This window comes from Lepeophtheirus salmonis, chromosome 6 (genome assembly GCF_016086655.4).
Source record: "Lepeophtheirus salmonis chromosome 6, UVic_Lsal_1.4, whole genome shotgun sequence".
NCBI lineage: Eukaryota > Metazoa > Arthropoda > Copepoda > Siphonostomatoida > Caligidae > Lepeophtheirus > Lepeophtheirus salmonis.
Window position 1 is genome coordinate 56,568,731 of NC_052136.2, and position 13,718 is coordinate 56,582,448.

The 13,718-nt window shown below is 30.1% G+C and overlaps 1 protein-coding gene across 2 annotated transcripts in view; it reads left to right on the plus strand.

The window, feature by feature from the left end:
* LOC121120597 (uncharacterized) overlaps positions 1 to 13,718 on the plus strand; it is a 33,602-nt gene that overhangs the window by 16,351 nt on the left and 3,533 nt on the right. Inside the window, exons 3-9 of one of the 2 annotated variants that reach the window (XM_040715472.2) lie at positions 789 to 896; positions 1,234 to 1,704; positions 4,135 to 4,249; positions 4,306 to 4,538; positions 5,145 to 5,281; positions 12,697 to 12,967; positions 13,321 to 13,449. In XM_040715472.2, the coding sequence (XP_040571406.1) occupies positions 789 to 896; positions 1,234 to 1,704; positions 4,135 to 4,249; positions 4,306 to 4,538; positions 5,145 to 5,281; positions 12,697 to 12,967; positions 13,321 to 13,449 (1,464 nt within the window). The remainder of the gene's footprint in view (positions 1 to 788; positions 897 to 1,233; positions 1,705 to 4,134; positions 4,250 to 4,305; positions 4,539 to 5,144; positions 5,282 to 12,696; positions 12,968 to 13,320; positions 13,450 to 13,718) is intronic. The other variant, XM_040715473.2, reaches the window with a different exon arrangement.

Genomic DNA, 13,718 nt, shown 5'->3' on the forward strand with positions numbered 1-13,718 from the left:
AGACACCCTAATTATAATACCCATATATTCATTTTATTTTTTAATACAAAACCAACTACTTATTTGTGAATGAGGCACGACCTAACCCTTCACTACTTTTTGTTGCACATATTCTACATACCAAAAACACCTTTTTATTTTATATTTAACTAAAATTTGTCAAATTGTAACTTTTTTAAATATTAAATACCCCTATTGGTAAGTGTGAGTATATTTTAGAATAACTCTGCATCAGAAAACATTCTAAGTATGTAATTATTAATTCGGGGAAGAAAAAAAAAATTCAAAAATCTTTTTTTTCTTTCCTTATGTTATTTCTATGAAACATTTTTCACCAGAAAAAAGTATTTGAGGTAAAAAGATAAATCATTAAATGATCAACTACACATATAAAAAATTTAATTTGATGCGTTATTCCTTTCTATATAAAATCCTTACAATGGTAGGTTTATATCCAGAATTTGTATTTTCTTAAGTTTGAAGGACTTCAGATGAGATATAAACCCATATTGTAATAAACATATAACTTTGCAGAGAGTGGATTTCATGTGGATTACTGATTTTGTTTTTTAGCGTAGAGTTGACTCATGCCTATGTATAAAAAAGGTAAAAATAATCAAATCAAAAATTCTCAAAATACAGATTTTATACAAAAATTTAATTATGGACTTGTGATTAGTATGTAAAGTTATACTAGAATTAGACATGAAATTGAATATTTTGATAAGTATAATTATTTGTTAACTTTTGTTTTTTTCTCGTGACTATAATGATTAAATATACTTTAGGTATATTTCAAAGGTGGCCCTCTAGGAAAAGGAGTCCGGAGATCCTCATATGATCATCTTTTTCGTAGTCCAAACACTCCTCCCACAATTGTGAGCAGCCTCAACTCGGTAAGTTGTTTTTATTTTGTATCAAAATTATTAAAAAAATACTTTTTGAGTTGTATAAATTTTTGCAAACATCTGTAAATTAATATCACTATGGCAGGAGTATTCAATATGTAGCTCTGTCACTAACCAATCCACCAAATATCTATTGATACTTATATATATGATAGATCTTTACTTCCCATAAAACTTTTTTTTGTCTTTTGAGATATATTTGAGTACCCCTGCCCTATGCGCTCTTTTCATTCAATATTATTCTAAAAAAAATATTATAATCCGTTTTAAATTCATTGTCAAAATGTTGTAAATTATGTAAATGCTTGTCTTAAAAAAACCCAAGGATCATCATATCAAGAAAAGAAATGCTCAAACAAAGCCCATCAATATATCCAAAACTTACATCGCAAGAGACCTCGTTCTCCCCTCTACTCTAATGCCCTATATCCCTCCAACCTCATTCCCAATCTATGGAAGTATTTTTAGAAGCCGCCATCTCACAAACGATTATGACGAAATTGGGAGTGGAACACCTCTTTATGCCACATCCTCATCCCCTACAACAGATAGTTTTAACATAGATAACATTCCAGAGGATAACGCATATCCCTCAGATCTTCTTCTCGACTCTTCCCTTAGTAACAGCAACAACATTGTACCCCCAAAAGTCCTACCACTGGAAAATAACGAAGGGCTACAAGGGAACTCCCAGAGAATCATTCGTTATGAATATACAAATGACCATTCTGGAGAAGACGATACTGTCAAGGATTTAGACACAGAGTTTTGGAAAAATAAAGACACGTTTTCTCAGGTGATTTGTCTTTCACAAATCAATAAAGCTCCACATCCTTCAAGAACTTGCATGATTATTATGTATTAGCAGCACATGAAGCACTGGAGCATGATGTCTAAGTGTAGAAATGTCTCACTTAAGACATATTTGACTTGACATGCATGTTTATATAAATATTTTTTTTTATGACCTGATACGACTCTAGTAATAAGGAAGTATTTTTATTGTACCTATATGTTTGAAGTGTACATACTAATTGTATTCCATCTTACTTTAGGTACTTAATATATATTTAGAGAAATCTTGATAAAGTATTTATAAAATATAGAAAGAGATAGATAAACATGTAAATTTAGAAGGATTTTACAACGATCCTCCACGTTCAAAGAAAAACCCTTGAATAGAAAATGATTCAAACAAAGACTTTTTTTTTTACAATAGACGTATAAGTTGCAATATGTCGAAGGTATCTATCTCCTTGTCCCTAATCTTTCATAAGAATTCAGAATCGGAATAGGGTTTTGATTATAACTGATTCAACTATAGCAATAATAATTATTCAAGTTCTATTATCTGTTGTTTGAATTAAATGTAGCGAATGTTCATTGTTTTGACAGAATTACAATTTTTTTTAGCAGATTCTTATCAAAGAGAAGCGTAGCGTTAAAAAAAAAATATGGTAACCTTGACTTAATTCAAGTTATATTCTATTTTCCTTAAAAAACATAAATAAGTTGTATTGTATATCTACTCTTCCTTAATATAAAATTCAACAATAATAATATGCTGTATGTACAAACATGAATACATTGTACTGTATACATTGGAATAATTAAATCATTTGTATAAATCAAAGTATGTACCTATGAATTAGTGTTGTGCCTATAATAACTGGTTTGTGTCTGTTCGGGTACATATATAAGCAAACTATTTTGGTGTAAACCATTTCACAATAGAACATTTTTCCTCAAGGATATTTTGACTTAATATATAATATATATATTGTTCGTTTTTGATATTTTTGGCTAAAATAACTTATTCCCTTGGAACTTTTTAATTAAAATATGTAATGTGTATTACTATAAAACGCATTAAATGGTTGTTTTCTGTTGGAAAAAGGATGGAATCATCCCCCAAAATTTCAAAACAGAATGAATTTGAACTAGAAACAAAATAGGTAATACAAATAATATAATAAGTACAATAAAAAAAAACACGTCAACAATTTGAATAGAAGAATGGTTAATCAAACTGTTCCGTTAGTAATTATTATAAGGCATGATGGATTATTCATTCTAGAAAAGACTCATGGATTGACGAACAAGCATAATATGACGCAATTTATAGTTCCATCATTATTCCAACAGAAAACAAATATATAATACTAGATATACGAACAGAAATTGTCTTAATTTATAAAATGGTTTTATGGTTTTTCAATTTAAAAATAACATGTAACAAATATATGTAGAATAGAACGGTTTGATTTTCAAGTTTAGTTGCTAGTCCGGAAAAATGATCAAATGATAGGAAAATTACCCTTGCAAAATTGCATTACTAGGTCATCTTTTTGTCGTACATCTGCATCAAATTATTAAAAAAAAGCAAACACTCTTTATTTAGTTAATATAGATACTAAACATACATTTTTAGTTATTTTGCATAAATAATATAATTTTGATAGATATTTATTCAACCTATAAAATTGTCAAATGGATTTTATTATCAACTGTCCTATGGAACAAAAAAAAAAAAAAATCAGAAAAAAGTTAGGAAAATTAGATGAACCATGTATAGGCCGCATCCTTTTCTTATATTTTCAGAAAGGAAGATTAGCTTTAGAAAAAAACTCTATTAATTTTTCTGATAGGTTCGAATAATGTCTTTCATAATTAATTACTGCAAAATAATTATTTATGGTGTATATTAACATTTTTTTCAAACTTTGAACTAGATGTGCTACCCAAAGATGAAATTTTGCAATGGTTATTTACTTACCAAATCCCAAATTTTCCAAAGTAATCTTAATCAAAATTCGAAAAAAGTTGAAAAGCAAACCACCCTAATGTACAATAATACATTTGTATATGTTTATATCATGCCTATTACATCTTATTCTAAAAAAACAACTTATGCATTACATTAAAGTAATATTTATGCAGTGAATCAACTTGATCATTTTGTGTAAGAACCTTGAAAATCGAAAAAAAACATGTTTTTTTTCCATAAAATTTAAAAAGGAAACTAAAAATATAAATACAACCGGAATTTATTATTTTACATATTGAGCCACCAAATTTAATCGGTGGTTTTTATTTTTTAAATATTGTTTTACATACTTTGGATTGAAACAACACCTCATTTATAGATTTAGCCATCACCAACCATCCATATTTCTCAAGCCTACTATTAAAATAACTACATTAACACAAATTAACACTTTTTCAGCCCATCAGTAGTCTGACAAGCTCTTCATCCTCATCTAGCTTTGACAAAGTTCATTCAAAAGGAGTCAAAACGGGTTACTTTCCACCCAAGCAACGCGTCATGCCACGAGTTAGTCGTAAGTACTCACATTTTCGTCATTATCCCATTTAATTGTTTTTATATATATACCAGACATGGAGGCCGAATGTAGTGATGATATCATGAAACTCCGTGTTCAATTCAATTCTAGTTTTACAGGCCTGATTTACTCTGCTGGCTACGCCTATGACACCAACTGCATTTATGTGAATGGAACAGGAGATTCAATTTATGAGTTCTATATTCAATTGAATAGATGTGGAACCTTGGGAGGCTCTGATCACAAGAAGAAGAGAGATACGACATATAAAAACACAGAGCCCACTGTGAGTGTAAACTTTGATTCATTGGGTCATATTGAGATCAACACAGCCTATGAGTAGAAATTTTTCATATGGGTGGTTATCTGGGAATACTTATACTTTTTTGAATGGCATAACAAAATATAGGTTCCGTAATATAATTTGAATGAAGGGCTGGTAATGGTCACCCCTCTGTCCCGAATTATCAATTTTTTTAATTATGAAAACAATCTTTTTGAATAATTTTATTGCCATTGACAACTTCTACTTAGACTGATCAAGGTCGCTGTTGTCGCACTTTTTTAACATATTACACAAAAAATAGCTTCTTGGTTTTTAAAAGTCAGCAGTTTCTTTTGATTTGAGAGCCTTTGTAACTTACTTGCTATATAATTCTCAATTGTTCTCTAATTACTATTATATTTTGTGTTTTTTTGTGATATATAATACCCCCAGCCTAGTTGATTTGAGAGTACGTTTTTTTACAACTGCATTTACAGAACTTGATCACTCTTATCACTTATAAAATAGTTAGTAAAATTTGAGCCAATAATGCAGTTGCTTCATTTAGTTTCTTTATTCATTCAGAATATATCTTGACGGATTATTTATTCAATCTATTATTATTAGAAAAATGTCATGTGGAACACGGTGACAATTCAATACAGTCCATTGATTGAAGAAGAATGGGATGAACATTTTAAAGTAACCTGCGAATATGGATACGACTTCTGGAAGACGGTGACCTTTCCTTTCCTCGACGTTGAGTAAGTCTTTTTTACACATTTGCTAATCAAAACACTAAGTAACAAAATTCCAGTCTTGGAATACCTGCAAAAAACTTTATTCCTCGAGTCTTTAAAAAAATTAGCTTTAGTAGTATAATTATATGTCAATGCCATGTTTATATGTAAAAGAACTGTATAAGAGGTTTGTTAAAAAGTAAGATGCCTTTTCAAATGTCTCGGGCAAGGTACATTTGGTATGGTTTATTTTTTAATATTTCTATGTTGGCTCACTTGGCACGAACATATATTTACTGTTTCAGATATATCACATGTTTAGTTTGCTTGTGAAAGGCATAAGAGTTAGAAGTATGTATTTGCGTGTTTGACGATGTTTTGCTATTGAAAAAGATGGATCACAGAATTTCTATGAAATATTCTTTAAAAAAATGAAATTAAGTGCTCCAAAACACTTGAAATGATGACTGTTGTGCACGGTGAAAATGTTCTGAGTAAAAAAAAAAAATGTTTACAGGTGGTACTAGCTCGGGAAGATTCGAATGACAAACATCAATCTGGACGCCTAAGCACGTCAATAACAGATGAAAATGTTGAAGCAGTGAATAACATTTCAATCAGAGAAGTTGCTGAGGATATTAACATATCGTTTAGATAGTCCCATAATTTTTTTAGAATGTTCTGAGCAGAAGACCAATGTCAGCGAAGTTTGTTCCGAAACTTCTTTATTTTGATCTTTTCTTGTGATATATATTTTGGCCAAAAACAACATCATAATCATGCCTCAGCCACCAAATTCACCGGATTTGGCCCTATGTGTTTTTTTTATCCTTGCATCGTTGGATGACCTCAATGCTGTTCCAAAAAGTGCTTATGAGAAGTGCTTCTAGGATCGGAAAAAGCATTGGCTTAAGGGGAATGACTTTCAAGGGGATCACATAAATATTGAGGGAAAAATAAATATTTTTTTCTACAAATATAAAGTCATCTTACTTTTTGAACACACCTTGTACATGAAATTTAAAGTGTTTAACAATTGATATATACATACATTCCAGCTTATGAAGGATTTATGATTTATTACGTTTACTGAATTACAAATCCTAAACTATGTGTCTAACAAAATAAATCTAGTAAAATGAAGAATATTTTTTGGAAGTTTAACGATTTTCAACTGTTTCATATCGTTTCTGAAATTAGAGAATGAAGTATTTAATACAAATTATACAAAAAAAAAAAATTGCCTTTCAAAAGGTCGATTTTAATTGAAATCTTCCTTGTAGTTTCTAATTTTCTTATTGAATGATTAATACATAAGTAATACAGGGGTTGCTGTATAAAAGTTCTGAAATTAAATAACTAAGTAAATAATGAATACTAACCAATTATGTTAAATATGCAGTATATTTAAACTGCAATTAATCCCTTTGTCTCTATAATACATATTAAAATTTTTCTTTCTTTGTATCGAAAAAATAATAATGAAATTAATTAATATTCTGATTATGTAAAATAAATTAAACTTTATTTTTCTTTGATACATTCATTACACAATTCTGTCAAGTCCAATTCCGTATTTCATTTAGCTGGGGCGTCCGCAGTGTCTAAGCTGGAGGGGCTATATCCCCCCCCCCTCAAAAAATAAAAGAATCTATAATTTTACTTGAAATTTTTTTGTTATACCGGCAAATTATGCAGCTCAGCAAAATATTTAATATCTAAAAAATAATTAATTTCATTGATAGCTATGGATTTCTGATTTTTTCCCCCAAAAATAATATATTTTGTGAATCGGTGTGGATTTTGGAATTAAAAAAAAATTCTATGAATAGCTATTAAGTTTTAATTTTTTTCCCCAAAAAACTGATATTGTATATTATCAAAAAATTTATGTAAATAGCTGTGGATTTTTGATATTTTCTTCTAAAAAAATTAATTTTCTGCGAATAATTAAGGATCTCTAAATTTTTTTTCCCAAAAAATAATTTTTTTGTGAACAGTTGTGTAATATTGAAATTATTTCCAAATTTTTTTGATTTTTTTACACAAAAATAAAAAAAACCAAGTCTTCTTCAAAATATAACCCTGTTGAAGCCCTTGGTTAGAGTAGAATAATTATGAAATGAAACAGGGAAACGAATTAAAACAATCTTGTATTGAATGTTTTAAGGAGATAGAATAATTTTTATCAGAATAATCATTTACTAAAATATAAAATTCTTTAAGTTCCTTTAGACTTTTAGCAGAAATTTGTTTTATTCAATTATCTAGAGCGTTTTTAGCTTCCATAATTGGAGGGAGGGGGCTTAGCCCCAATAATTATCCATACTGTTAAACGTGCATAAATAATTGATGAATTTCATTAGCAACTTCGCCCTGGTCAGCTTCTTGACCATTGTGGCCTCACTGAGAAGCTGTTGCTTCTGTAGACAATGCGCCTTCATCCTCAGGAGGTCCTATTTGAACACCCTACGTATGTTTTTGAGACACACCTGCTTCATGAGCCATCTTTTTCATGGAAGTATTCTTCAAACTCATTGGCTCTATAAACCTGGGTGTGTTCTTGGACCTTGGGCAGCCACTCTTGGACCTGTCATCGACACTCTGGGTCTCCTTGTACCACTTGATCGTGTAGTGGACCAATGACTTGGACACATTGAGGTCTTTCAGAGTCTTCCCTTAAAAATGAAGCAAAATGATGGGGCGCTTCGGATTCATGATGTCGTTCTTTGAGAATGAACAACATGTTTATGAATGAAAAAAAAATTGTTTTACAACAAACAAAGATAGAAGTTGCGTAAATCATACGCAACAAACTAATTAAAAATGCACCCGTCTAGGAGAAATATGAAGTTAAATTTTCTGTCCTAAGACTTATGTCTCACCCTTGAGTCACAAGTTGAGATGTCTGTACATGTTGCAACTTGTATAAGAAATTGTACAAGCTTAGATTTCTTCGTCTTAAAATACATTATTGAAGTACAACATTTTTGGGGGGTCAATCCCCCTAAAAAGAGGTTGGTGACCCCACTGGAACTATTTATTTCTACTAATTGTAAAATATAAAAAATAACCCTTAGTTTGTCAAGAAATAGGAAGGGGTAATGAGAGTCCGCATTCAACTTATAGAGCAGTGATCTCATCTCTGATGAGTCATATAGCCATTTTAATATCTTGGGACATATAACACATCCTATACTTAATTTTTTATTTAAGTAAATGCTGTGTAGGCCTTGACGATGCAATTGGAAATGACTGATTTAGCCGTTTAATTAGCGAATTGAAGTTCATAAAATGATTTACCGTATGCCGTTTTCTTTTCATAACTCCATATAAATAAGTACTTGATTAATTCTAAGAAAAGTGACTTTATCTATATAAGTAAAATGTAATGATGTTTCAATCTCTTGTCACGATTTTTATTCTTTAAATGAGGAGGAAAACTAATAATTTTATGCAAAGAAATTCGTAAATTACATTTACATACATATATAGATATAAAAGTTAAAATAAGTTTTTAGGTAATCAAAAAGAACTTATCAATTTATGGTAAAGGAAAAAGTTTTTCATATGTATGTATGTAGATAATATTTCTTTCTTCCCTGCTTTTTAAAGCACTTAAATGCACATTAAATGATATTTTAATAGTTTATCTATCATATGAAAAATAATTTATTAATAAAACTAACTTTGTTAGTTCTACCTTCATGATTCAAAAAGGAAAATAGGAGGTAATTGATTGCTCACTTGAGATAATTGAATGCCAACTTTTTAATTATAATTTGAAATAGGGTTTTATTTGACCATTAGGGGGGGTTTGTTTTCAACTTTTTTTTGAAATTCCATATCTGTCACTTCGGGAAAGTTGTGATGTGTTAAGGAAATAAACTATGCAAAATTTCATTTTACTATGATGTCATCTTTATATATAACACATTGTTCAAAGTTTGATAGGAAGATTAATATAGAGCCTTTATCATTATTTTGCATTAATAAACCTATAAGAAACATTACTAGAGTGGTTTTCTAAAGCTACTCTATGGAGCAAAAAGAGATGATAAAATAAGAAAAAAATTATCTTTCCTTTCTGAAAATGTAAAATAAAGGATGCGCGCTATACACGGATTATGCAATTTTCCTAATTTTTTGCTCTTTTTTTTTGTTGCTTAGGACAATTTTAGACAAATACTTTTCATATGTTTATAAATTAATATTTTAATTTAATAAAAAGATTATAAATTTTAATATTATAGAAAATTATTCAATGTTTAATCTAAAAAATATATATACATTTTAAAAATATGATTCTCAATGATTTTTGTTCAATTTTTTTTAACCTTTATTTAGACAGCAAATAATTTATACAAATTGGAATTATCCAACAATTTTTGGTAAAGATGCACACAAATATATAGTTCAACATTATAGTTTACAATTTCTTCACCAGTTCCATTTTGTATTTTTTTAAGTGATTCCATTTTTTTATGTGGGATGTACTAGCAAATAATCAATATTATCATCATATTTTTTCTGATTTTGATACTAATTTAATGACGTCATGCCCTGTAAAAGGAAGATCGAAGAAATTGAAGGAAGATACTTCTAACTAATCATCCATCTCAGGATATGTTCACATTCGGATTCCAAATTCCACGAAGGATGAAGGGAGCAGAAGGTATCTGAAGAAAATTACCAGACCTCATTAAGGGGTGGAGTGGACTCCTTCCTGGGGTAAGAGATACTAGGATTAAAAATGATTGGAGATGCATATTTTTAGATATATAATTTGTTTAAATTAAACAATGAATATTTTCTAGCATATAAGCTATGATATTCCTCATCACTATGTGTTATGAATAAGTTATAAGGGCCTAAAGAAGAGTTTTATCATTTTTCAGTCGAAAAATGGAAATATATCGATTTCAAAACAAGAGGCAGAATCAATAGAAACACTTTCTAATCATTAAGAAACACTTTTATCTATGTTTTATTAATCTTAATTTTACTCCCAAATTACTATAATCACAGATATTTCCAAATTCAGATGACTGAAAGAAAAAACTGAGATCAGTTATGTAATTTGCGTTCAATGATAAATTTTCTTTTTTTGGCTCGAATTCATTTGTACAAAATGAGTGTTACCCTGGATTATGTACGATAAAAGTAGACTCATTACTATAGAAAAATATATTATCCTCGCAAATACTAATATATTGGCTTTAATGTTAAATTTTTAACAAATAATTGTTGTTCTTATAAAATTTGATTGTTATGGCCCTCAGAATGACAGATATTCATAGTGCGGACGTCATATGAACACATTCTATAAGAGAAATAAAAAACCAAAAACTCACTGGTAGTTAGACAGTTATTCCACACCTTTCAACTGATATTGTCTATTTAATAGAACGGATATTCATAGCTTAAAAAAAATATTTTGAGTTCTTGAACTCAACGTTCACAACAGGAATAAGTACTTAACGTGACCAGTTGACAAATATACAGAACACAAAGAAATATATATGTTGGTGATGTTTTTTTGGGATAAAAGTATGAAAAATGATAATTGATAATATCATTTGTGATTTTTGTCATATCTCTTAACCGATGCCAGTATTTGTTTTGTTTTTTTAAGTTAATTATTACGTTCTCATTAGTTGAAAAAACACACTTTAAACTATCAGAAAATGTGTTATTTGTTTTTTGATCACTGAAAAATATTTGTGTTAGTTTGAATAAAAAAATAATATTTGGTAACCAACCATTTTCTTTTAAATAGTCATTTTTTACATTCTGTCTTGATCGGACTACTTATCTTCATTTTCAAATTCATTCATGAAATTTCCGTTTTTTTTTGTCGCACAAACATTGGAATTTATACCTAATAAAAGTAAAATGGTAAAAAATATATTTTTTTGACAAGATTGAAATTATATTTTTCGAAAAAAACAAAAAAAAACTCCAATATTTTATGCTTAAATTTTATTATATCCAAAATATTAGCCATAAATTCCTTGAAACATTGACAATAATTGTCTCTAAATTACCTCTTTTTTTGGAAATCTAAATATAGGTGCTCTACTCTATGCAACCTCTAGAAACGTATTTGTAGGAATATATTTGCTATTGAGATATAGAAAACCTGACATAATGCTATAAAAATACCCAAATATATGTACATTACAAAGGTACTTTGATTTTTCACTCTAAAAACTGTTTATAAAGTTGATTAAAAAATATACTATATAACCTACAATTTCTTTTTGTGTTAAACCCTTATAGAATCCATAAACGATTGCTCTAAAATATGGCAGACTATGATGACATACTCATCAGATATATTCATCCATCCCCGATCAAAGGATACCTTCTGCTCAGCACTATTTATGTGCAGGACAACACGGACCTTGGCCTCAATGACCCCCAAATCCCATAGCTGAGTGGGTTCAGATCTGGTAAGGAAGGAGAGCACATTGTCCAGGTCCAGAAATTGGCTATATTCTCTCTGCACCATGCTTGGGGTTCCTATGCTTGGGTAGAGTCCTGCTACCCCACATAATTGAAGCCACTGTCTTTCACAGCATTCTTTATCGTCCTTTCACTAAATTTGTTCTTTTTTGCGAGCATGTGCATCGAGGTTTGAGGAGTTGCCTCAATACTGTCTCCCAAGGCACTCATAAACTCCTCCGATCACTTTATGCTGTCGTCTCCACTCCCATGTTGCTGTTCATACCTGCCATCATCCCCAAATGTTTTCCTAATCCTCATACAGTGGACCTGTTCACTTCCACAATCTTGAGCACCTCACAAACAGGAACTCTTGCATGGAGTAAATCAATTACTTAACATTTCTTCGACGACATCACAAATCTGACCTTGTTGCAAAAATATTGAATGACGTAAAAATGAATACTTTTCTTTCAAAAAATGTATATTGAATTGCCTTACGCTAATTTGTTTGGAATTTATTAAGTTTTGATGCCTGATGGATCTTTGCTTCCGCACATTGTACCAAACATTTCATACTATTAACCGATTTAATAGATAAATAATTTGTTTCATTTTTAATGAACATGAATCATTAGTTATTTTGATCTTTACGAAAGACCTCTTCTCCTCTATTTCATTAATAGATTCATCAATAAATCGATCTAAGTAAAGACAAGAAGTACATAAATAAACATATTTTGCGTTGCCCATAAGGGGGAACTCAATTTCCTCCGAAAAAACCCCATTACAGATGTATGCCTAGAGTAATAAATCATACGATGTATAATTAATCATATTTCTACATTTCTTTACATGATAGTAATATATTATCTAAAAGAAATAAACAGTTGTTCATTGCCCAATAATTTTATACATCCCAAGCTTTCCTTCCCATCAAAATGAGCTCACATGTTTATATACTTCAAATCCATATTTTGTTCCCTATCTAGAGTCAACACAGCAGATCCCGTACATTTCTCTCTCAACCCTCCAGAGTGCCACATGGAAATCCGTCAAGGATATGGAACATCGGGACATCGCATCACTGGACCTGTTCATGTAGGGGATCCTCTTACATTACTCATTTATATGAGATCAGAATATGATGGATTTGACATCCTTGTGAATGATTGTTATGCTCATAACGGCGCCAATAAAAAGATTCAGCTTATTGATCATCATGGATGTCCTGTAGATGAAAAACTGATTTCCAGGTTTCAGGTAAGAAGACATGACAATGTGTTTTGTCTATCTATTTAAGCGTCCTCTCAAGTCGTAATCTCATGATTTTAAGAATATTTTAATTTAAAAAGTTATTCCTTGAAAATAGGAGGTTTTGTGAGAACACATTTGGCTTTGTAATCACCTATTTGGTTTTGCTATAAAACCTTCTAATTTTAAAAATGAAAGGCATAGTAGATCAACATATATAAAATAAGTATTAAAAATCATTTTCCTATGACAATTTCTAGAAAATAACGAGACTACGCCTTAATAGTTAGAAATGAACCTCTATGTATAGCTAATTAGCACCCTCATACCATATTTGATTACATAATTAACTCTTGTTTCAGGGAAACTGGGGTATGAACAATGCCATGTATGAAACTGTAATTTATGCACACATGAAAACGTTTCGGTTCACTGGAACTCCAGCTCTCTACATTGAGTGTGATATACGGATGTGTCACGGAAAATGTCCGGTAAGCTGAATTTATTTAATAGAGTAATTTAGTTTAATGGACAACGCGCTTGGGAGAAATTATTCTCTTGAACTCAATGTGCATAGGTTCAATACTCGCTCGCTCCTGGGGAAGAAAATATTATTATGTACAGTCATGTAAATCGTGTAACTTTTTTTGCAGGCCTGTTTTTTATAATAAGTAAACTGTAGAATGCATTTTCTTTTTGCTCAGAAGAAGGGAATGTTATGACGACTAATGTAAAGCATAACCGTACACATTAATTTTCC